This window comes from Quercus robur, chromosome 5, assembly GCF_932294415.1.
Source record: "Quercus robur chromosome 5, dhQueRobu3.1, whole genome shotgun sequence".
In the NCBI taxonomy this organism is placed as follows: domain Eukaryota; kingdom Viridiplantae; phylum Streptophyta; class Magnoliopsida; order Fagales; family Fagaceae; genus Quercus; species Quercus robur.
This window is the reverse complement of record NC_065538.1, coordinates 64923551-64950418: the sequence shown is the minus strand read 5'-3', so window position 1 is coordinate 64950418 and position 26868 is coordinate 64923551. Positions and strand designations below refer to the sequence as shown.

Below are 26868 nucleotides of genomic sequence, written 5' to 3'. Positions count from 1 at the left end.
ATTTGGAAAGACGGTATCCCATATTGGTGCAATGGTCCATGGAATGGTCGGATCTTCATTGGAATAATGAATATGTATTCTGTATATGTTGAGGGATTCAATGTTGTAGATGATCAAGAAGGAAACTTTTATCTAACTTTTAATTTTGCAGACAAGCCTTTCTTGTTATATTATGCCTTGAACTCACTAGGAAATCTGGATGAAAAATACACGTATTATGAGAAGGAGGATTGGGTGTTTGAGTGGTCTTCTTTGAAGACTGAGTGTGACGTTTATGGCAAGTGTGGGGCATTTGGAAGCTGTGATCCACAGAATTCACCAATTTGTAGCTGCATCCAGGGGTTTGAGCCGAAGAATACAGAAGAATAGAATAAAGGAAATTGGACTAGTGGATGTGTTAGGAGGACATCCTTGCTGTGTGAGAGGGTGAACAATAGTGGTGAAGAAGGAAAAAAAGATGGTTTTTTGATGCTGAACATGATGAAAGTGCTAGACAATGCAGATTGGTCAAGTCCTCGAGATCAAGACAAATGCAGAGAGTAGTGCTTGGAGAATTGTTCTTGTATAGCATATGCATATGACACTGGCATTGGCTGTATGTGTTGGACAAATAAACTAATTGATACACAGCAATTCTCCAGTTCTGGAGTTGATCTTTACATTCGTGTGGCCTACTTAGAACTTGGTAACTTGTTTTCCCTTTATACTTTTATGTGAAAGTTAGGCTTCAAATTATCCACAAATGTTCCAGTTGCTCAGTTACTTAGTCTTTTTACTTCGACCAAGTAAATCAATGTAAAAAGACTTCATTTAACACTGTTTTGCAGTCTATTTTTTTTGAACAAGTATTATACCTTTTTTCCCCCTGATTTACAAATAGAGTGGTAGATGTGAAAAAAATTGTCACAATCACAGTGATCATAGGAACAATTTTCATTTTCATCTGCACTTATTTACTATGGAGGTGGATGGCAAAACAAAAAGGTAATATTCCCACTTAAATTAGGTCAGTGGACTAGTAAAATCTTGTTATATATTAGATTACTCACATGTATAGTGGACATTAGCAAGGAAAAAGAAAGCGACCGAGATCTTATTGTTCAACAGAGAAGAAGCACAATCAAATCATAGTGACAACCTGGACCAATACAAAGTCCAAGAGCTACCTCTATTTAATTTTGAGAAGCTGGCAAGTGCAACGGACAACTTCCATCTATCTAACAAGCTTGGGCAGCGTGGATTTGGTCCTATATACTGGGTAATGATTGTTGTACTAGAGGTTTTTTGTCTAATAATAATTTGAATGACTTGTTAACTATTTGATGTTTGTTTATAGGGAAAAATTTTAGATGGGCAAGAGATTGCAGTAAAAAGACTTTCTAAAGCCTCTAGACAAGGGTTACAAGAATTTATGAATGAGGTGGTGGTAATTTCTAAACTTCAACATCGGAATCTTGTTAGGATCTTTGGTTGCTATGTAGAAGGAGAAGAAAAGATGCTAATATATGAATACATGCCAAACAAATTTCTGGATGCATTCCTCTTTGGTTAGTTAATTTTGATGCCCTTTCTTATAATACAAATGTGAGAAATCATTTTATTATTGGCTTTATTCAATGACAAAAAATTGTTTGTAATGCATTTTATGTTTGATGTAATTTTTCCAGTGTTTTAATGTTATTTGGGGTATAGTACTTGAGCCTCTCCTTCAAGTTTGGAAGCTACATCAACCAAGGATCTCGTGACCTAAATGCGACCAGGAGGCGACCTAGCTTGCCGTGAAGTCCATGTGGCAGGTGGTTTGGATGAGAGTGAAGTCGTGTACCTCATGACCTTCGGGCATGACCAGGTTGCAAGTTGTACTATCTCTGTATTCTACATTCTGGACTGCACCTATCCAATGTATATTTGCCAATACACACACTCAATTGTGAGGCATGGCAAGGGGCTTCAGATAAAGGTTATAAAAACCATAGAATTCATAAGAGAAATATCCAGGAGAACCTTGTCAAGTGTATGAAAAGAGAGAGCTTTTTCCTTTGAGAAAACCAATCAAACCTCTCTTTTCCATCTCCTTCATTGTATTGATTGATATATTGTAATCACCTTCCTCACCCATTAACACAAACATTGTGAGTGAGAGAATGGCTGTGGAAACTCGAGAAGCCACATTCAAATCCAATTTTCATTGATGGTGTTTCCATTGGTGCTTTAATGGAAGGTCTCCGATAAGCTAGGAAGAGAAGGGATTTGGAGTAGCAAATGCTAGCTGGAGCTTGGAGGGCTCAAGTAGATGTAAGATTTGGGCTTGGAGGGTTCATAGTGTCCTAATGTACTGCAACTATCTTGCCCAGTGGAGATTTCCAACGGGTGATCTGGGGAGAGGTTTTTACTCTCAAGAATTGGGTTTTCCTCTTCCTAAACACTTCTTGGTGTTTAGTGTGGTTTGATTGATTTCCTCTTTATTTCCTCTGCTTTACTATATAGCCATGCTTTGTGTAGTATAGTTTAGTTTGTTTGGAAATTGGTTAAGTCATTTACACATGGAATATATTGTTTAGTTTAGTGTTAAAATAAATCAACCTAGTCGTAAAAGCTTGATTTAAGGGTTCTAAATACTTTCTAGGAGTAATTCAAAATGTGTTATAATGTTAAATTTTTTACAAATAAATGTCAGTGTATTGTACCATGAGTAGTGATAATTTTCTGCATAGGAATTATCATTATACTATTTTGAGACATTTTAACAATGTTCTCTATTGTGATACTTCAACTGAAACAGACTTTTCCAATTCTTTATAACTTCATCACTTTAACAATGTTCTCTTTTGTTTAAATTCATTAGATCCTCACAAGGAAAAACTGTTGGATTGGAGACAACGTTTCAACATTATTGAAGGAATTGGTCGAAGTCTACTTTACCTTCATAGAGATTCTAGATTAAGGATTATTCACAGAGATTTAAAAGCAAGTAACATCTTGTTGGATAAAGAGCTATATCCAAAAATATCAGATTTTGGAATGGCCAAGATTTTTGGAAATAATGAAGACCAGGCCAATACTAATAGAGTTGTCGGAACATAGTAAGTACCTTTTGTTTTGGTTAATTCGTTTAGCTACTAGTAATAATATTTGATAACAAGATTTTGATGTGTTATATTGTTAAAAATTTAGCGGCTATATGTCTCCTGAATATGCAACGGAAGGGCGATTTTCAGAAAAATTAGATGTTTTCAGCTTTGGGGTGTTGTTACCAGAGATACTAAGTGGAAGAAGAAACTCTAGCTTTTATCATGATGAGCAGTCCATGAGCCTTTTAGGATTTGTAAGTCATCTTTATCTCATTGCATTATTTTTTTAAAACCTCCAATAGTTTTCAGTATTGATGCTAAGAATTTCAATCCTGTTTTCATGTTTCTAGGCATGGAAATTGTGGAATGCCAACAACATTATAGCCTTAATAGACCCAATGATGTATGAACCATGCTTTGAAATGGAGATGTTGAGATGCATACAAGTCGGCCTGTTATGTGTGCAAGAATTTGCCAAAGATAGGCCAATTGTATCTATTGTTATTAATCTTTGATGACCTTGAAATTTTGTAAGCATGAAAAATATATGAAGATAATGTAATCTAACAGTAGATTCGTCAAAATTCACATGGAATTAAGAAATATAAGGTTGGGTTCAAGTTACACGTGATGTAACTCTAAAGAATGTTACACCAACCAATAACTTATTCTTGAATTCATATTTTGAAAATCCAACCGTTGGATTACATTTTCTATATGTTCTTAACATGCATGCCAATATGCGTTCCAATCAAATGTAATTTACCATTTGATCTTTAACTCATCTTTTATGCGTTATTTTAAACTACAAAAAATTGAATTTAAACAATTGATTGATGACATGACTATTAATTTTTCATGACCTTGAAATTTTGTAAGCATGAAAAATATATGAAGATAATGCAATCTAATGGTAGATTTGTTAAAATTCACATGGAATTAAGAAATATAGGGTTGGATTCAAGTTACACGTGATGTAACTCTAAAAAATGTTACGCTAACCAATAACTTATTGTTGAATTCATATTTTGAAAATCCAACCGTTGGATTACATTTCCTATATGTTCTTAACATGCATGCCAATTTGCATTCCAATTGGATGTAATTTACCATTTGGTTTTTAAACTCATCTTTTATGCGTTATTTTAAACTATAAAAACTTGAATTTAAATAATTGTTTCATGACATGGCTATTAATCTTTGATGACCTTGAAATTTTGTAAGCATGAAAAATATATGAAGATAATGTAATCTAACGGTAGATTTGTCAAAATTCACATGGAATTAAGAAATATAGGGTTGGGTTCAAGTTACACGTGATGTAACTCTAAAGAATGTTACACCAACCAATAACTTATTGTTGAATTCATATTTTGAAAATCCAACCGTTGGATAACATTTTCTATATGTTATTAATGTGCATGCCAATTTTCATGCCAATCAAATGTAATTTACCATTTGATCTTTAAACTCATCTTTTATGTATTGTTTTAAACTACAAAAACTTGAATTTAAATAATTAATTGATGACATAGCTATTAATTTTTAATGACCTTGAAATTTTGTAAGCACAAAAAATATATGAAGATAATGTAATCTAACAGTAAATTTATCAAAATTCATATGGAATTAAGAAATATGGGATTGGATTCAAATTACACGTGATGTAACTCTAAAGAATATTACACCAACCAATAACTTATTCTTGAATTCATATTTTGAAAATCCAATCGTTGGATTACATTTTCTATATGTTCTTAACGTGCATGCCAATTTTCATGCCAATCAAGTGTAATTTAGCATTCGATCTTTAAACTCATCTTTTATGCGTTATTTTAAACTACAAAAACTTGAATTTAAACAATTGATTGATGACATGGCTATTAATCTTTGATGACCTTGAAATTTTGTAAGCATGAAAAATATATGAAGATAATGTAATCTAACGGTAGATTTGTCAAAATTCACATGGAATTAAGAAATATAGGGTTGGATTCAAGTTACACGTGATGTAACTCTAAAGAATGTTACACCAACCAATAACTCATTGTTGAATTCATATTTTGAAAATCCAACCGTTGGATAAAATTTTATATATGTTATTAATGTTCATGCCAATTTTCATGCCAATCAAATGTAATTTACCAATTGATCTTTAAACTCATCTTTTATGCATTATTTTAAACTACAAAAACTTGAATTTAAACAATTGATTGATGACATAGCTATTAATCTTTAATGACCTTGAAATTTTGTAAGTACGAAAAATATATGAAGATAATGTAATCTAACGGTAAATTTGTCAAAATTCACATGGAATTAAGAAATATAGGGTTGGGTTCAAGTTACACGTGATGTAACTCTAAAGAATGTTACACCAACCCATAACTTATTGTTGAATTCATATTTTGAAAATCCAATCGTTGGATTACATTTTCTATATGTTCTTAACGTGCATGCCAATTTTCATGCCAATCAAGTGTAATTTACCATTCGATCTTTAAACTCATCTTTTATGCGTTATTTTAAACTACAAAAACTTGAATTTAAACAATTGTTTGATGACGAGGCTATTAATCTTTGATCACCTTGAAATTTTGTATGCATGAAAAATATATGAAGATAATGTAATCTAACGGTAGATTTGTCATAATTCACATCGAATTAAGAAATATAGGGTTGGGTTCAAGATACACGTGATGTAACTCTAAAAAATGTTACACCAACCAATAACTTATTGTTGAATTCATATTTTGAAAATCCAACCGTTGGATTACATTTTATATATGTTCTTAACGTGCATGCCAATTTTCATGCCAATCAAGTGTAATTTACCATTCGATCTTTAAACTCATCTTTTATGCGTTATTTTAAACTACAAAAACTTGAATTTAAACAATTGTTTGATGACGAGGCTATTAATCTTTGATCACCTTGAAATTTTGTATGCATGAAAAATATATGAATATAATGTAATCTAACGGTAGATTTTTCAGAATTCACATCGAATTAAGAAATATAGGGTTGGGTTCAAGATACACGTGATGTAACTCTAAAGAATGTTACACTAACCAATAACTTATTGTTGAATTCATATTTTGAAAATCCAACCGTTGGATTACATTTCCTATATGTTCTTAACATGCATGCCAATTTTCATTCCAATTGGATCTAATTTACCATTTGATTTTTAAACTCATCTTTTATGCGTTATTTTAAACTAAAAAAACTTGAATTTAAACAATTGATTGATGACATGGCTATTAATCTTTGATGACCTTGAAATTTTGTAAGCATGAAAAATACATGAAGATAATGTAATGTAACAGTAGATTTGTCAAAATTCACATGAAATTAAGAAATATAGGATTGGGTTCAAGTTACACGTAATGTAACTCTAAAGAATGTTACACCAACCAATAACTTATTATTGAATTCATATTTTGAAAATCCAACCGTTGGATTACATTTTCTGTATGTTCTTAACGTGCATGCCAATTTTGATGCCAATCAAGTGTAATTTACCATTTGATCTTTAAACTCATCGTTTATGCGTTATTTTAAATTACAAAAACTTGAATTTAAACAATTGATTGATGACATGGCTATTAATCTTTGATGACCATGAAATTTTGTAAGCATGAAAAATATATGAAGATAATGTAATCTAACGGTAAATTTGTCAAAATTCACATGGAATTAAGAAAGATAGGGTTGGGTTCAAGTTACACGTGATGTAACTCTGAAGAATGTTACACCAACCAATAACTTATTGTTGAATTCATATTTTGAAAATCCTACCATTGGATCACATTTTCTATATGTTATTAACATGCATGCCAATTTTCATGTCAATCGGATGTAATTTACCATTTGATCTTTAAATAGGAAGGTGAAAAAAAAAAAAAAAATTTAGGGCTGGGAAATTTAAAGGTCTGTTGCGGCGGTCTAACCTGCCGCAAAAAGGATCCCTATTGCGGCGGGGTATTTGGAGAGCCGCTATAGCTTTGTTACCACTGCTAAAACAGGTCTATTGCAACGGTTTTATGTCCCGCCACTGTAGGACACCGCAAAAAACCCTACCTATAGTGGCGGTCACAAAAAACGCCGCAATAGATCTCATGTATAGCAGCTGGCCAAAAACACGCCACAGTAGCTCGTTTTTCTTGTAGTGTATTTACATGCTTAAAAGTGAGATTGTTGATCTTCCCCATCCAAAGCAACCGGTATTTACTGAAAGGCAGATTGCGTCAAATACAGATTCATCTCAAGGCGGCCAAGTTTTTTTTTCTATTAACGATGTTACTGTTACAATGGTTCAAGGTCCATAGCTAGCTTGTGTTCTTGAAAATTGACGTAATTGGTTATATATTTATGGCTTTATGTTGGGATCTTCATACTGTTTACATTTTTTTTTTTAATTGAATCATTGCTAAGGAATTTATTTATTTATTTTTATTTTTATTTTGGCCATCAATCTACCCTCTTAAATCCTGCCACCACCCTATGTTTACCTAAACCGAGCTTGTTTGTTCGAATTGGTTTCAAAGCTATTCTCTGTGTTATCCAATCTCACCTCAGGTTTTGTTCTCTTTCTCCACATATTTTTGTGTTTATTTTGTAGTTGAATTTTGGACTGAGATTTTTAGCATTTTTGGGGATTTTCCTTGTTAATTAATTAATTTATTTTTCAAGTTCTTAAAATACTAATAAAGTAGACATGTTTTGGAAAAAAAAATTTTAAAATGAAAAAAAGACTAAAGTATTGAGATATTAATCGAGATTGGTTGGAATTTAAGATGAGATAAAATAGAGGAGTTATTTGTACTGGTTAACAAACTGAGATGGAATTTTCTGACTGTTCCGAGCAGAACATAATGGAATTGATAACATTGATCCTAACCCCAAATGCCTATCTTGAACTCCAATATCCCATGGACTTTGTTCGTGGGTCTAATATGGTAGAAATCAGTGGCAAAAATAGGCACGACAGTCAACACTAAAGTGTTCTTTCTATGTCTAATATGGCAGAAAGCACTACAAAAACACAGAGAGAGAGAGAGCCTATAGATTCACAACCAAAAAAAAAGAAAAACAATTCGGGGGATGGGGAGCAACAGCTAATGGGTGTTTAAGAGTTTATTGTAAGGGGTATTATCAATTATGTAGGTTACAGAATAGATATTATAAGATTTTGATAAGGAATATCTATTATTCAAAATAGCAATTCTATGTAAAGAAGACAACCAAATAATAGAACAACAATTCCAAAGAAAATTTCTTAAAAAAAAAAAAAAAAAATCTTAAAGAATAGATATTATATTACAATTATTGAATGATTGAGCGCTTTTCTGTTTTTTTAAATGTCTCTATTTGGCCGTTTTGAGCAAGCAAATTAACATTCGTAATGCTTTTGAAAGAACATCTGCCACAAAATGGATAGCATACTTCGTGATTTTTTTATTTTTTATTTTTTGGGTTTCAGCCATTCACTTTATAAACCTAAATCAGCTGTAGGTCTTGGCCTCGGAAGAACTGATGATGTAAATAAAGCTTTGATCTCTAAGTTGGGCTCATCAGTAGCTTCTAATGCTGATAAGACATGGGTTCATCTCCTCAAAACCAAATATGTTCAAGATTGAAGAAAAAAACTACTCCCATCTGGAAGGGAACTTACACCTCTATTCCATTACTTAACAAGGGTCCGTGGCACCCCAACTTCACTCCACAACTATCTCCATTCTCCACCCTCCCAACCAATCCCAGAAAATCAACCAAGAAGGCTACTAGCAGCCCCCATTCTCCCTGCTTCATAGTAATGGAACAGTGGTCTTTTCTCCAAAATTTTACTCCAATATAGCCGTCATCTGGATTTCTAATAAAAGAGTTGCAGAAAAGATTTTCGCATCTTCACCTGTTCCGGCCAAAGACGAGTTCTTATATATCACGAAATAAATGGTATACTGGTATCAACCAGTACTGAATATTTCATTATCCCAATCAAATCAAAATTGCTTTGGGTATTAAATTGAGTCCTTTGCTTATAGTTCAATAAAATTACTTTGTTCCCATAAAAAATAAAAAATAAAATAAAGCTACTTTAACTAGATTCAAATCGTCCCCCGCGTGTGTTGTTAGAAAAAAGAAAAAGGAAAAAAAAATATATTCTTAATTTCAGCCGTACTCCTTACTTCCTTATATTAGTCTTTATTCAACTGCGTTTTTTGGCCAACACAACATAATGAAATATAAAACAAAGACTCACGAAGGTCTGGAGAGGCAATTTTCCTAGAAAACAATCATAAATTGTTTGAAATACTGCTTTATGTTAATTTATATATTTCAGATCAGGGCGTTCATCAGGGGTTCACACGAACACCCTGACTATCATATAGCGCCGCCTTTGCAGACTCACCATAAATTGTTAAATAAACGTTGCGTCCCTGACCAGACAAGGTGGTTGTTTTGACTTGTGTAATGGTCCCCCTGCTTTAGAGATGTTATCAGGGAGAAGGCTTTAGTTTTCTTCGTTAGGTCTCGAATAATATCACCACCAACATTATCAATCCAAAATAACAATCACACACAAGAACACAAAATTTCATTGAAAACCCTTTCTCTTTAAAGAGAAAAACCATGGACCAAAATTCGAATAATTTTACTATTATCAAATCAATTATAATAATTCTTGTGTATGTCTCACTGCTAAAGAAAAATCTCTCTTATTTGTCTTTGCTCTCACATACACTAATTATTTCTCTCAAAAGCAGCACCACTTTGCTCTCTCCTCTCTATATTCTTCTTCACGCATAGCTCTCTCTCTCTGGCTATCTTTTTTCTCTAAGCGGCTCCTCCCTCTAGGCTGCTCTCTTAATTCTCTTGTGCGGTAGTCCTTGTTGTTGCTCTCTCTTCAATATGTGGCACTCATTTACACTCTTAATTCAATTAGGAGTAGGAATCTTGGTACACCACGTACAGTACTTTGCAAAGAATTAGGACTCCTTGCTATTCAAGCCTATCACAAACTCATTAAAGAGTATTGATTAGATGCGGCTCAACTCCTAGGAACACACAAAGTACACCCTAATCATGTTCTCCTATTTGAACTTGATATAGGAGTCTTCATTACTTGGACTTTTATTGCTTTTATTCTTCATGGGCTGGACTATGGTACATGTGCACCCAATAATCTCCCCATCTGGCCCACCAATGGGAGGAGATCTTCATTCTAATTCCTTAATTCAATTCTATGCCAGTCAAGCCAACATGAGGCTTGACCTTCTTCATTATCTTCACTAGCACTTAGAACACCTCAATAATGTCAATCCCTTTCATTCTCAAATAATTAATCTCGTCTTGGATAACCTTAATTCAATCCCTTGGCTCCCCCTCATCAGAAGCCCAATTATTCTTGAAAATAACAATTCAATGTTCTACAGTAGTTCTCTTCTCACGAGGTTCAACAATCTCTAGTGGAGGATAATGCTCCCCTTGTTCAAGACCTCTAGGATTTTTCACTTCATTATCATCCCATGTAGCCTTAGTATCTTCATTTTCTTCATCACCTACCACTTCCTCTTCTGAAGCACTATTAGGGAATGAGAATTTCACCCTCTTGACATCATCACCATCAATCCCAACTTTTATCTGTAGGGTATTTTCAAAATCCTTAATCTCATTGAACTTCTTCTTACAGGTTTTCACACGAGTCTTGTACATACCCAACAAACATATCCTCTTGCAACAATCAATAACCCCTTAGTAAGCTTCCATCTTCCATTACCAAGGTAGTTACAATAACCCACTCAATCCATAGCCAATGTATAAAACACATTCTTCTTATAGGTTTTCAATCTTATGGTGCTATTAACATTGGTTTCAATGCATACATTACCAATTCCCACAATTTTTGAATAACTAGAATTACCCATCTTCACAGTACCAAATTCCCCCGCTTTGTACGCGGTAAACAACCATTTCCTAGGGATAACATGGTGGGAGGTTGCAGAATCAACAACCCACTCAACATCATTATTAGCAACATGCTCACACTTTTGCTCTTTAACAGAGAGCACCACAACGTCCTCAGTAATCATAGCAGCTGTAGTATTTTTCTCAATATCATTCTTATCATCTTTACCTTCATTTTGTTGCTTATTCCAATGCTAGTAGTCTTTTCTTATGTGGCCCTTTTTCTCACAATAGAAGCATTCTCTAATTTCTTTAAACTGAGATCTACCTCTTGATTGTGACCTACTATTGAATTTTTGATCATTAGGTCCTCTACTTCTATCTCTGCTCTTGTTCTCCGTGACAAAAGCTTGATCTTGTGCATTGTCTATATTTGCATCTCTCCTACAAACTGATAACTTTTGCGGAAGCAATATAAAACAAAAATCATATTTTCATTTAAAGATCATTGTACCACACAACCATGGATTCTAAATAGAACAAAATTGCGTACCTCTCTTAGCAACCCAAGCGTGTTGCCTCCCAAGGTATTCACGTTTCTCTCTATATTTCTTTTGAGTTTTCAGAAGACTGCAGTATCACACAGTAGTTCTGATGGCCAACCACTAAATATGATATTATAAAATCTTATTTTATAGTAGACTTCTAAAACCCTAGAGAGAGATTGGACGTGGGATCCTTAGGGATCCTAATCTTCAGCCGTAGGATTTTATCAATAACTTTTTGAACGTTATTGACTTATCTTGAAACTCTTTCCAAAATTATTTCTTAATTTTCTCAATCATATCAAGAAAATATCTGAACTTCTACATATTGCAATAATGTCCATCAACACATTGCAATTGACCCCTGAAGATTAGAGAATTACAAATGAGGTCCCATTTCATACAATTTTATATCTATGTCCTTCCACCATACTATATTCCCACAAGCCACTAGGACTGAATAAATATCATTGTCATGTCCCTAGCTTATGTGACCCTTAATTTCTTGATTTCATAATTTCTATTGGACTCCAAAATATCTTTAAAAACTCTTTAAATATATATATATATATATACAATATTATATAAAAAAAACATTTTTGAAAAATGTCAGCAGCCGGTTTTCTTTTGAGTCCAACTTCAATATGAAAATCAACTGAATATACTATCTTCTTTAGAGACTAATGGATTCATTGTTGAGCATTTATATATTTTACTCATTACACACATAACCCAACGTGTCTGTATATAGCCTTTAAAATTGGCATCACCAGTTGACATTGTCAAAGTTATGTGCATAATAAATAAATATATACAAACCCCTCATGTTTGAGGACAATAGAAAAATTGTGATAAAACAACCTTTTAATTAACAATGATCACTCCATAAGGTGTCCTTGATCGGATCCAATTCAGTGTATGTACTTGTTACATTACACCTACTTGTTTGCTTAAAGTCACTACTTCAATGATGGAGTAAATCATCCTATCATATAACAGCACAACAAGTGTAGGCTTCAGTGGTAATATTCAATTAATATCCACAGCCTAGAACAATTTAATAATATATGAAAAATCATTACTCCCTGTCTTTAGTTCCTTAACCATTAACATGATTTTTCCTACAGAAGTGACATCACATGCCACATTTAAACAATGAAATATACCTATAAAAGTTATGAATGTGAAAATAAAATTTTATCATCAAATAAAAAATGCATAGTATTGTTTTTGAGGGCACATAATTCTAACACAAACCTCTTCACTTAAAATCAAATCTTAAATATCATCATATTTGAGTTTTCTTTTCCCTGTAGAATTACTTATTGCCATTCTCATGGCTTCCCAATTGTTTGGTAAAGAAACCAAAAAAATCAATGCATGAACCTCATCATCAAATTCAATTTCCACCAAGGATAATTGATTTGTGATCGTATTGATCAAATGCTATGCTACAGGAGTGCCTTCTGCCTTCTTTAGATTGAACAACTTCTTCATCAGATGCACTCTATTGTTAGCTGACTGTTTTTCATACATGCAAGACAAAGCCTTCATCAAATCCATTGTGGTCTTCTTCTTTTTTCACAACATTGTGCGCAACTGATCTTAGTAGAGTTAATCAAATATTCCCAATATTTGTCTATCAAGAAGGTTTCAGCCTTCATCCTTCATATTTTCATTTTTCTTCCCCAAAAGAGGCAAATGCAATTTCTTCCCATAAAGATAATCTTCAATTTGCATCCCCCAATACCTAAAGTCTGTTCCATCAAACTTCTCAATTCCTAAAGTCTTGCCTTCTTCTCTTATCTTTGATACCACTTGTTGGGTCCCAAATAATATTATCACCAATATTATCAATCAAAAATAACAATCACACACAAGAACACAGAATTTACATTGAAAACCCCTTTTTCTTTGAAGGGAAAAACCACAGGACAAACTCCAAATAATTTCACTATTATCAAATCAATTACAATAATTTTTGTGTATGTCTCACACACAACTCTCTCTCTTGGCTATCTTCTTTTTCTAAGCAACTCCCTCTTGGTTGCTCTCTCAATTCTCTTGTGTGGCAATCCTTGATGCTACTCTCTCGTCAATACGCGGCACTCCTTTTTCTCTTGTATGTGTTCTTCTTTTTAGCACCACACGCATGCCTTTTATATAAAAGTGTGCCCTCACACTCATAGGGTCTGTTTGGATAGAACTTATTTTGCTAAAACTGAAAACACTATAGCAAAATAATTTTTAAATATGTGAATAGTGCCGTGGGACCCATTTTTAATGAAAAAATGGCTGAAAAGTGAAGTTTGTGGGTCCCGTACACTGTTCACAGGACCCACAAAACTGATAAAAGAGGGTTGAAAAGTCAATAAACGACAGCTACTATTCATGAACAATAGCCGTTGTCTCCCAAAAATCGTGAACAGCAACAGGAAAAAAAAAAAAAAAAAGCGTCAAAACGTAAACGCAAGACGCAGATGTGAGATAATCCGCATCCAAACTCTCACTTAATTCAATTAGGAGTAAGAATTTTGGTACACCACATACAATGCTTTGCAAGGAATTAGGACTCCTGGCTATTCAAGCCTATCACAAACTCATTAAAGAGTATTGATTAGATGTGGCTTGACTCTTAGGAACACACAAAGTACATCCTGATCATGTTCTCCTATTTTAACTTGATATAGAAGTCTTCATCACTTGGACTTTTATTCTTCATGGGCTGGACTATGGTGCATGTGCACCCAACATTCTTTTCAGGGGCGTAGCCAGGATTTTTTACATGGAGGAGCCAATTTTCGACGACGATGGCTATCATCATTGTATGGATAGCCTATATATTTACGTTGATATGGACCTTCTTTGAGATAAGCTCGTCGGATTTCATCTTATTTGTTGATAGGAAATTCACATATTTGTTTACGTGATCCTAGATCACGATCTATCTCTTCAGATTGAATTCTTGAACATTTGGAGAGGTGTTCATCAGGCATTGAATTATCAACATTTATTTCTACAACCACATTTGTTTCTACTGCCACAGGTGTCCTAAATTTTGAATTGCTAACATCTTTTTTCTTTAAGAAATCTTCAATTGTTTTTCGTTTGCTCATAATTCTTTTAGTTTTAAGAATATGACTCAAAAATTAACCTGAAAAGAACTTAAAAAATAAAATCTTAATTAGAAATTTTTACTTAATTATATGGATGTTATTCTTACTCAAGAAAAAAATAAAATTTCCACTATAATTTAAACAGTCAACCCATCATCATTCCTTTTATTTAAATTTTCCTATTTATTTTTTTTAATTAAGAATAACCCCTCAAACAAAAGCAAAAATTAAACACACAAGTACACAACATAAACCAAACAATTTAACAACACCCACTGCCACATGATATCTAACTAATCAAAAATAGTTAATAAATCAAAAAAAAAAATTACCTTGGAAACTTTCAAGACTCATCACAAACAACCTCCCCATGCCCATGCCTTCAACCATATATTTCTCTAAAAATCTATGAAAAATTAAAGAGCATGTGAATATTTAAGTGTAGATAGTTGAGAAAGAAAAAAAAAACACTTAAAAGAGATGAAGCGAAAACTAAAAACTCACCCTCTGGCTACACCCCTGCTCTAAATGATTTATTTTAAGAAAGCAAGAAGAAAGAAAATAATTGTTATTTTTTTGGGGGGGGGGGGGGATCGTGAGGACTGAGTTTGAGAGGAGGGCTGAGCTGAGCAGTAAAAAAAGTCTAAAGAGATGAAGGTCTAGTGCTTAAATAAGAGAAAAAAAAAACTCACTAGGCAGTCACCAAGTTCCAAATCCTGAAATTTAACAATAAAATATGCTAAGTGATTTGTTTTAGAAAGCAAGAAGAAAGAAAAAATTGGTCAGGATTTTTTTTTTTTTTGGGACTGGAGGACTGATGTTGAGTTTTAGGGGCTAGTAGGCAATACCAGTGGGAAGTGAAAGTGTATCATAGAAGACAAAAAAAAAAAAAAAAAAAAAAAAAAAAAAAAAAAAAAAAAAGAGAATTGGTATTCCATGGGTGGGTTTTTGAGAAGAAGAAAGTGAAATTTTGTTTTATTTGTGTATCGATTTTGAGTATTTAAACATAAGTGAGCCAGCTTTTTGTTTTATTTGGAGTATAAGAGGCCTAAAACTAAAGCTGGGAGAATAGAGGCCTAAAACTAAAGGCTTTTAGCTGGGAGAATAAAGGCTTAAAACTAAAGCTATAAGGCCTAAAACTAAAACTATGAGAACAGAGGCCTAAAACTAAAGGCTTTTAGCTGGGAGAATAGAGGCCTAAAACTAAAGCTGTGAGAATAGTGGAGATAAGGGGGGGCCGAATGTCCAACATGGGGGGGGCCTAATCAATTTTCTTACATACTCTAATGGATTTTTTTTCTTTTTTGCAGGGGCCACGGCCCCCAAGGAACAACGTGGCTCCGCCCCTGATTCTTTTGTTTTGGTGGTTGGAATAAAATTTTCAGTTCATTGAAAAAAACAGATAAAAATGGCTTCCCTAAGCCCTATTCTGCATTCTCACTCCAAGTAGGTTCAAACAAGTTATGGGACTTCTTAACAAGAGTAACTTGTTGTCTGTTCTTTGTTGCCTTTGTTTAAGCTTTTGCATTGTGTAGACACCATTATATCTTCTCAATCCAACAAATACAAAGACTTTGACTACATAATCTCCAATGGGAGTGCATTCAAGTTAGAATTCTTCAGCCCTGTAAATTCTACCAGTCGATACCTTGGAATATGGTATAATAACGTATCCGTATTCACAGTCATATGGGTATCTAATAGAGAGAAACCCCTTAAGAATTCTTCTAGGGTTCTTACTATATCTAACGACAGCAATCTTATAATATTAAATGGACAAAAGGTGATTCTTTAGGCCATCGAATGTAAAAAGCCTTGTTGTTAATTCTAGTGCCCAGCTTTTAGATTCGTGGAACCTCGTCTTGCAAACAGGGCTGGCTCAAAAAGACAATAATTTGGAGTGGACTTTAAAAAAAAATTTGAAATATTAAAATTTTTTTCTATTGATATTTTTTTTTTCACTAAATTAGTTTTATTTGTTAACAAATACAGTAATAACTAGTGTTAACATGGACCCATACGAGAGTATGCAAGTAAATTATTTTTATAAAGAATTAAAGAAATTCTCAAAAAAAAAAAGTTGAATTTATTTAAAAAAAATTAAAACCCTAAGAGCGTAAGTACAAATGTAGTTCCATGATTACTAAAAGTAATAAAATAAAATAAATTGTATGGTCCAATGCTACTCCACGTCCCAAACAATTCGTTGAATGAATGAATGAATGAAAATGAGCTTACCTTTGTGCTGTGTCACAATGTTAAATTAATTACAAAAAATAAAATAGTTTGAATTATGAGAAAGTTCAAGAAAGAAACAAAGGTTCTAGAGAAGTAACAAACCTGAGGATCAGACTTGAATGAGGAGAAGAAGGCTTGAAGCGCAGCAGCTACAACTTAAAAAATAAGCCTTTTTTATGCTTTAAATTAAATAGAGAGTGGGACAAAATTTCCAGCAATTCATACAAGAAAAATTGAGGTTTGTGATTGAATATGTATATATTTTTTGTTTTTAGACTTCAGTTGCTCAGTAGAGAGAGAGAGAGAGAGAGAGAGTGCTCTCTTTTTTCAGCTTCTCTATGAGGGAGTTAATGAATTCTACACTGGAAAACACCCAAGGAGAAGATGAAAGTTTACACATCAAACTAAAAATTTATTTGTTCTAGTTTTTTCTTTGATAAAAAAATTACTTTTTATTTATTAGTTAAATTTTTGGGCTTAATTAATACTTTTAGGACAGAGATATCCTAGTGGGTAGAAATAATGTTACATAACATAATATTTTTCACAACAATTGAGTTTAGTAGATTTTTGTTTTTATTGATTTTTATTGGGGTCACTATTGACATTATTTTATCATCTAATATTTTGGGACTTAAAATTTTTGATTGGTTAAAATTTGTGGCCTTTTTTACATGGGGGCCTTAGGCAATCGTCTCACTTGCTTAATATATTGAGTCGGCACTGCTTGCAAGAAGATACAACAACAGGTAGAATCATATGGGAGAGTTTCCAACTTCCTACTGATACATTCTTGCCCAACATGAAAATTAGTGCTAATGCAAGAACAAGTAAGAAAGTTGAGTTGACATCATTTAAAAGCCCTTCTAACCCGTCTGTTGAAAGCTTCTCTGCCGATATTAATCCCGTTGGTCTTCCTCAATCATACATTTGGATGGACCGTAGCCCATGTTGGCGTAGTAGTCCATGGAACACTCGGATCTTCATTGGGATACTAAACATAGCTTCTGTATTTCAAAATGCATTTAGTATGATAAATGATAAGGAACTTATTATTTATCTTTTTCTTATGGAAATTATACTTTATCATGCTAAATTATATACTAGATTATAATTTGCACCTTAAACTATCCGAAGGCACACTTTGCATGATAAACTATCACACTTTGCACCCTAGAGTTACTTTGGTTGTTATGTTTGACAGAATCCTATTACACATAACAAGCATACATTTTTTTTCTTAGGTAGAACAAACTTAAAAGATCGAAACACCCTTTTTCAAAATCAATTGAAACAAAACTCAATTTTTTCCACATCTCTCTTTGTCTCGTGTGCATGCCAGCCTCCCCCTAAATGCAGATTCTTATAAAACCTAAATCGAAAAATGCTTCTACTCCACCACTGCTTCACCGTCCCTCCACCACTAGGGCAACCTAAACAATATGCATGAAGAACACAATTTAACATGAAATTTTCAAAATATTTCTACAAAATGCACTTTATTCACATTTTGAACAAAGGATTTGGCTTACTTCCAGTACTTTTTAAAAATGAATCTTCTTTTGTTTTAATGAGAGACTGCAACATCACCCACTAACTAAATAAAATGTGGGGATTAAAATCCACTACCATTTTTCATTGTAAATTTAAAACAAAATGACATATCCAGTGAACAAAAGTACTGGAGGTAAGCCAAACCCTTAAACAAATCCCCAAGAATTCTCTGAAATAAATTGAGATAGAAACCTAATCCATCATGACATCTGATGGTCCGAATCTAGTCTCATATGAATTAAAAAAATCGATTAATAATTTTAAACAATCTATATATGTTTCACGATTAAAGAAAATTTACTATTTTTTTGCTCTCACATAAACACTACACTTAATTTTTTTTTTTTTTTTTTCCTTTCATCTTGGCAGCATGAACTATATCATTCCCTTCTCCTAATTCTATTTGAAATATGAGACCAAATCTAAGCTAAAAATGACACGCCCAACAACATCAAATTTTGTCCATTTAATGATTCATAACTTTTACGGCTTTTATTCTTTTGCATCCACTTTTTTATATCTATATTTTCACATCCATTTTTATAATTTAAATGTGGATTTTTTTTTTTCCTGTTTTTTGAAATGTGTACATTTTTGCATCAATTGTGGATATGTGTATGAAATAATGGCTACGGAGTGTGATAGAATATTTAGCCTAACTTTTAAGATTTATTTTCATTTAAGCTAAATGATACTTATTATGGAAAATCTATTAATAAAAATAATGTAAAAATAACAGGAAAATAATTCAACTAAATTTCTAGAAATGGATTGTTAACAAATGCCCTAAGGGCTCGTTAGCATTTCCCTTTCCATAATAAGTATCATTTAGCTTTTAATAGCTGCATACTCGGAATTTCCATTCTCAACGCAGCCCACATTGACTAAATATCTTGGTACCGTGGCTCATTTGGTATCTAATTTCAAAATATCTTGCTACCGACAGGAGCAAGCAGGCAAATAAATGAATGGCCCAAAATTTGCAGATCTAAATATTTCAGATTTTAGTCAATGTGGGCTGCGTTGAGAATGGAAATTCCAAGTATGCAGCTATTAAAGAGATATTTCCGTGCAAGAAAAGTATGAAAAGAAGCAATGACTTAATTATGCTCCTAGCATCTAAAATCTTCATTCATAGCATTGAACAAGCTATGGGAAGTGTTCGAAATACAAGCATGTCAGTTCTTCTAGTCTTGCTATGTTGCATTTGTTTAGAATTTGGGTCTGCCACAAACACCATCACAGCTTCTAGACCCATCAAAGACCCTGACTTTATAATCTCCAATAATGGGAGTGCTTTCAAACTGGGATTCTTCCACCCAAAAAATTCTACCAATCGATACGTCGGAATATGGTATAATAACATTTCTGCAGTCAAAGTTGTATGGGTAGCTAACAGAGAGAAACCTCTTAGGGATTCTAAAGGGGTTCTTACTATATCTGAGAAAGGAGTTCTTGTGCTACTAAATGGAGAAAAGGAGGTAATTTGGTCAGCGAATGTTGCAAACTCTGCTCCCAATTCAAGTGCCCAGCTTTTGGATTCAGGGAACCTTGTCTTGCAAGAAAATGCTACAGGGACAGTCATATGGGAGAGTTTCCAATATCCTTCTGATACGGTCTTGCCAACGATGAAGCTTAGTGCCAATGTAAGAACAGGTAAGAAAGTCCAGATTACATCTTGGAAAAGCCCTTCTGATCCATCTATTGGAAGCTTCTCTTGTGGTATTCAACCTCCTAATTCTCCTCAAGTATTCATATGGAAAAACGGTAGCCCATATTGGCGCAGTGGTCCATGGAACAATCGGATCTTCATTGGAATACCGGATATGAACTCTGTATATCTTGACGGATTCAGATCTGGAGAGGATCCAGATGGAAGTTTTTATATAACTTTTGATTTTGTAGACAAGTCTTACTTGTCAAATATTGCCTTGACTCCACAAGGGAATCTAGTGCAAATATATAATGGGGTAGAGGATATCGGGTGGTTAGCTATGAACAGTGATTGTGATGTTTATGGCAAGTGTGGGGCATTCGGAACCTGTAATCCACAGAATACACCAATTTGCAGCTGCTTGCAGGGGTTTAAGGCAAATAATGCAGAAGAATGGAATCGAGGCAATTGGACTAGTGGATGTGTTAGGGGGACACCGTTGCAGTGTGAGAGGGTGAACGCTGGTGGTGATGAAGGCAAAAAAGATGGGTTTTTGAAATTGAAGATGATGAAAGTGCCAGACATTGCAGCTTGGTCAAGTGCTCATGAAGACAAATGCAGAGAGCAATGCTTGGAAAATTGTTCTTGTATAGGATATGCATATGACGTTGGCTTTGGTTGTATGTCTTGGACTGATAAACTAATTGATACACAGCAATTCTCCAGTTCGGGAGTTGATCTTTACATCCGTGTGGCCTACTCAGAACTTGGTAAGTTGTTTTTGTTTTATACTTTTACTAGATAATCTTGCGGGACACTTCGTAAATTCATTTGAAATAATTTTTATGTTCTTTAAGACCTATTTGTAAGTCTCATTTTGTTTTATTATGTTTACGTTTTACCAAAATATTTCTGAATGCTTTGAAACTCAATTTTCTTAATTCATATTTTATATATATATATATATATATAATTGTCATTAATTGGTTTCCGAATATTGAGTGAAATTACTCCACTATTCTAAATTTTTGTGATTGGAATAGTCAAGTTTTTTGACATTTGTAGGAGACTAACATATTACATGCATTATTTGTAGACTTTATTTTTTAAATTGACTAAATGATTTTGAAAGTTGAAATTTATAAATTTAAATTCAAAGCATAAAATACTTTAATATCCTAAAATTACAAAAATTCAAGTAACCTCTCAAATACTTCCTCAACTACTCAATTTTCACAACCAAATACTGAACTCCTAATCTCAAACACTCATTTCATTATCTCAACAAAATGAAATTATTTGTAAGTATTAGCATATAGAGAGAATGTGATAAAATAAAGAATAAATGGTTAAAAACAATTCAATTTGTCATAATTTAATTTCCTTTAGGAAGACTTCCACGCTAAAAAAATAAAAATAAAGCACAAAAACACTCTAAAATCATCATTGACTTTTACTTTTATCATCATGGCTCATATTGATTTTGCACAAAATAGCAGTAAAAAAACTACAAAGGAACTTATAAATTATGAATTCTAAAGCATAATTAAAAAAATAATTAATTTCATCAATAATCAATTAGAAGGTTTATTTTTATTTCTCTTTAGTTCTAAAACAAAATACATGTATGGTTTTCTCACACTAAACACCCAAAGAAATCACGGGTTTTATAGAACCCCCAACATTTGACCTGAACATCAAAATCATATATAATCCTTCATCACTCAATAAAAAAAGCAAGTCCTCCTCTATGGTTATAGCCAACTCAAACGGGTTAAGATTAGATGGGACGACGAAGTCGAAGGCGTTGGGAAATTGCCTCAAATTCCAATTATGACTTGGAAAGTCAATTAGGTTTCCTAGTTGAAGAAGGAAAAATTAATTTGGGTTTCCTTGTTGTGAAATGAAAGACTATTCCTTTGTGTGGAAGGAAAGTCTATTCCTTGTTAAAGAGGTGATGTATTCCTAGTTCAAGAGGTAATAGGAAAAGAGTCTTATAAATAGACAATGCTACAAAGAATTTGTTGGCTTTGGCCCAAGGGTCCTACCTTTGGGGAGATGAAAAATAGAGCGTGAAACCAAGAGAGAATAAAAGGGATTTTCGTTTGGGAGGAACGCAAGAAAAAGGAGAGAGCAAAGAGCTGCTGCCTTCGAGAAGACACAAAGAGAGTATGTGCAAGAGCAAAGAAAGAGGAAGCCACACAAGAAAAAAGAGAGAGTGCATCCAAGAGTGAGCCGCTTAGAGAAAAGAAGACAACCAAGAGAGAGTTGTGCGCGAAGAAGAAAATAGAAATGAGAGAGCGAAGTGTTGCCACTTTTGAGAGAAATAATTAGTGTGTGTGAAAGCAAAGAAAAACAAGAGAGATTTTTCTTTAGTCGTGAGACAAACACAATAATTATTGTAATTGATTCGATAAATAGTGAATTGATTCGAAATTTGTCCCATGATTTTTCCCTTCAAAGAAAAAAGGTTTTCCACGTAAATATTTGTGTTCTTGTGTGTGATTGCTATTTTGAATTGATAGCTTTTGTGATAATATTATTTGGGACCCAATAGGAGGTAGGTAGGTGTCATTGAAAGGTCGAAGATAAATGACATAATTTTTTGTTGGAATGTATTTGAGATGAGATAGCATGAAGGTCGTAGACTATATATAAAGGAGTAGAAGTGCAAGAGGTTTATCTTGAAACATTGAAGCAAAGAAAATAAAGTCTTACAAAGAATCTTCTTTAATAGGAAAAGTCTTGAAACATTGAACCGAAGATATATATAATTGAGTAGAAGTGTAAGAGGTTTATCTTGAAATGTTGAACCAAAGAAACAAAAAGTCAATATATATATATTGTGCTTATCTTGTAGTTAAAAAGTATTTCAATTTTCTTTTCAAAGACTGCGCTACATGGTAGAACCTCATGCTCTCCCACATCAGATCTCTACTTTTATACATATATTGATTGATGTGAAATTAGGCTTCAAATTATCCACAAATGTTCCAGTTGCTATGTTACTTAGTCTTTAAACTTCAACCAAGTAAATCAATGTAAAAAGAATTTTTGTTTAACACCGTTATGCAGTCTATTTTGTTCGAACAAGTATTATACCTTTTTTCCCCCTGATTTACAGACAAAGTGGTAGATGTGAAAAAAATTGTCACAATCACAGTGATCATAGGAACAATTTTCATTTTCATCTGCACTTATTTATTGTGGAGGTGGATGGCAAAACAAAAAGGTAATATTCCCATTTAAATTAGCTCAGCGGACTAGTAAATCTTGGTATATATTACATTACTCACGAGTATAGTGGACAGCAGCAAGGAAAAAGAAAGCGACAAAGATTTTATTGTTCAATAGAGAAGAAGCACCATCAAAATTTCATGGTGACAACCTGGACCAAGTTAAAGTCCAGGAGCTACCTCTATTCAATTTTGAGAAGCTTGCAAGTGCAACAAACAACTTCCATCTATCTAACAAGCTTGGGCAGGGTGGATTTGGTCCTGTATACTGGGTAATGATTGCTGTACTAGAAGTTTCTTATCTAATAATAATTTGAATGTCCAATTAACACTTGATGTTTGTTTATAGGGAAAATTGTCAGATGGGATAGAGATTGCAATAAAAAGGCTTTCCAAAGCCTCTGGACAAGGGTTACAAGAATTTATGAACGAGGTGGTGGTAATTTCTAAACTTCAACATCGAAATCTTGTTAGGATCTTTGGCTGTTGTGTTGAAGGAGAAGAAAAGATGTTGATCTATGAATACATGCCAAACAAAAGTCTGGATGCATTCCTCTTTGGTTAGTCCTTTCTTATCATAGAAATGTGTTACAATGTCAAGTTTTCTGCATATAAATGTCAGTGTATTATATTATGAGTAGTGATAATTTTTAGCATGGGAATTACTATAATACTATTTTGAGACATTTGAACAATGTTTTCTGTTGTGATACTTCAATTGAAACAGACCATTCCAATTCTCTTGTAACTTCACCACTAGAACTTCTTTCTTTGTACTTTATGTTCTTTCATCTTATGAGTTTCTCTTAATGCTTTTGTTTAAATTTATTAGACCCTCACAAGGAAAAACTGTTGGATTGGAGAAAACGTTTCAACATTATTGAAGGAATTGGTCGAGGTCTACTTTACCTTCATAGAGATTCTAGATTAAAGATTATTCATAGAGATCTAAAGGCAAGTAACATCTTGTTGGATAAAGAGCTAAACCCAAAAATAGCAGATTTTGGAATGGCCAAGATTTTTGGAAATAATGAAGAGCAGGCCAATACTAACAGGGTCGTCGGAACATAGTAAGTGCCTTTTGTTTTCATCAATTCAATTAGATACTAGTAATAATATTTGATGACAAGATTTTGATGTGTTTTATTGTTAAAAATTTAGTGGCTATATGTCTCCTGAATATGCAATGGAAGGACGATTTTCAGAAAAATCGGATGTCTTCAGCTTTGGGGTGTTGTTACTAGAAATACTAAGTGGTAAAAGAAACTCTAGCTTTTACCATGATGAGCAGTCCATGAGCCTTTTAGGATTTGTAAGTCATCCTTATCTCATTGCCTTATTTTTGAAAACCTCTAATAGTTTTTAGTATTGATGCTAAGAATTTTAATTCTGTTTTCATGTTTCCAGGCATGGAAATTGTGGAATGCAGACAACATTATAGCCTTAATAGACCCAATGATATATGAACCATGCTTTGAAATGGAGATGTTGAGATGCATACATGTCGGCCTGTTATGTGTGCAAGAATTTGCCAAAGATAGGCCTATTGTATCTGTTGTTATTTCCATGCTTAAAAGTGAGATTATTGATCTTCCTCATCCAAAGCAGCCGGCATTTACTGAAAGACAGATTCTCTCAGATACAGATTCATCCATAGGCGGCAAAAAGAAAATTTATGTTAACGATGTTACTATTACAATGGTTCAAGGTCGATAGCTAGCATGTGTTCTTGACAATTGACATAACTAGATAATGTCCCACGCAATGCATGGACACTTTGCAATTTCATTTGGAAATAATTTTTATGTTTTCTATTGTAAATAGTATTTATGTTTTCCCAAAATATTTTCGAATGCTTTAGCTCCCTTTTCTTAATTCATATTTATAATTTTTCTTATTCTAGAAGTAGTTCCAAACTATTGATTGGCTTTTGTTTACTGATATTGATATATGAGATTGAAATTGTATAGTTCTTAGGGATTCCTAAGAGACCATATAATATTATAAATTTAATATTAATAATAATATGTAGATAAACTAGTACTAAATTGCAATTACAGTATACAAAATAAGGTATAATGAAAGAAAAATGCTAGAAATACAAACTATTTTACAAAAAATTTTACAAACTGCTAATGTGGTGAATGATTATTAGTAAATAAAAAAGTGATATTAATGGTGGGCCTAGATGAAAACCAATAAGAGGTTGCCAAATCAACATTTTGTAAAAATGTTGTAAAATAGTTTGTGATTGTAGCATTATTCATAACAAAAATACTTACTTTCCAAACTGATGAATGCCCTTTTCTTTAATTATCTTTGTTAGAGTATCCGTGCAATTATCCTTAATGTTCATATTCAAAATATTTTTAGTATTTAATATATTTGTAAGCAAGCTCCCAAGCATTCAAATATAGTATAAGGAAATTCAGCAATATATATGTGTATATATATATATATATATATATAAAAGTACAAGGAAAATTGCCCCCAAAAAAAAATCTAAAAGATTTCGTATGATTTTTAAAATTCATATAAAATAACTTCATGTTAACTATTAACAATTCTAAATAATTTCATTTATGCGTGTGCAATACGCATAAATAAATTCCTATAAAATAATTTTAAATACAATTCTAATAGTTCACACCAATAAGGGAAAAAAATTATTTCATTTATGCGTGTGCAATATAATACATTAGTATCAAAGTAAAAGTAAAAAAATACAAAAAGACAATTGTAGGGAATTAGTAAAAAAAAAATACAAAAAGACTAACATAGAGAATAAGTAAAAAAAAAAAAGTGAAATAAGGAATGAAGGTTGACAGAATAGTATACCGTGACATATATATCTATCAAATCAAAAGTCTCAAAGCCCATAAAAGGTTCTTCATGGCTTCAGCCTGTTGGCAAAAATCCAGTCACATATCATTGTAAACCCAACACAAAAGCTCCAACTCCAAAAATCTCAAACAACCAAAGGCCCATATCCAATCTCAATCCTCACAAAACCCACAATAACCTCTGACCTCTGCATCAAAACCACAAGTCGTTTACATCCTTCCTAGTTTGGATAATCTCATAGTTGCATTTGAGTTAGGAAGATTTAAAAGACTATGGGCAGGAATATATGAAGGAGTAGAAGTGCAAGAGGTGAAAACCTAAAGAGGAAAAAATAGTCTTGAAATGATGTACCTAAGAAAACAAAGAGTCATTATCTTTTAATTGGTGTTTATTTAGTAAATAAAGAGTACTTATCTTGGTGAGAGATAGATGAATAGTCTTGAAATGATGAACCAAAGAAAACAAAAGATCCATATCTTTTATTGCAAGAGAATCCTCAAGGAGTGCGCCATTTGTTAAAACCTCATACTCTCTCAAATGAGGTCTCTCCTTTTATATATACTAGTTGCATACCCGCGCGTTGCGCATGATAATTTTTTTAGGATGGTCTTATTAAATATTTTATTAATACTATAATTTTAGTTATTAACCATTGGTTTTTCATTAGTTTTTAAGTTAATAAAAACCTTAAATATACTA

General features: G+C 33.0%; 2 protein-coding genes across 3 annotated transcripts; both read left to right on the top strand.

The window, feature by feature from the left end:
- Window positions 1-496: 496 nt before the first annotated feature.
- On the top strand, window positions 497-3586 carry LOC126728550 (G-type lectin S-receptor-like serine/threonine-protein kinase At1g11330). The gene is made up of 5 exons (XM_050434353.1): window positions 497-562; window positions 1337-1547; window positions 2846-3083; window positions 3175-3325; window positions 3422-3586. Exons 1-5 carry the CDS (start codon window positions 497-499, stop codon window positions 3584-3586), a joined length of 831 nt encoding a protein of 276 aa, XP_050290310.1.
- Window positions 3587-19460: 15874 nt separating this feature from the next.
- Window positions 19461-25168, top strand: LOC126726691 (G-type lectin S-receptor-like serine/threonine-protein kinase At1g11300). Of its 2 annotated transcripts, none has more exons than XM_050432018.1 (7): window positions 19461-20859; window positions 23214-23321; window positions 23401-23597; window positions 23675-23885; window positions 24158-24395; window positions 24487-24637; window positions 24733-25168. In XM_050432018.1, the coding sequence occupies exons 1-7, from the start codon at window positions 19518-19520 to the stop codon at window positions 25039-25041; spliced, it is 2556 nt and encodes an 851-aa protein (XP_050287975.1). In that variant the 5' UTR covers window positions 19461-19517; the 3' UTR covers window positions 25042-25168. The 2 variants fall into 2 exon arrangements, with proteins under 2 accessions (XP_050287975.1, XP_050287976.1); XM_050432019.1 differs by having other exon boundaries at window positions 19462-20859; window positions 23404-23597.
- The last annotated feature ends 1700 nt before the right edge of the window (window positions 25169-26868 follow it).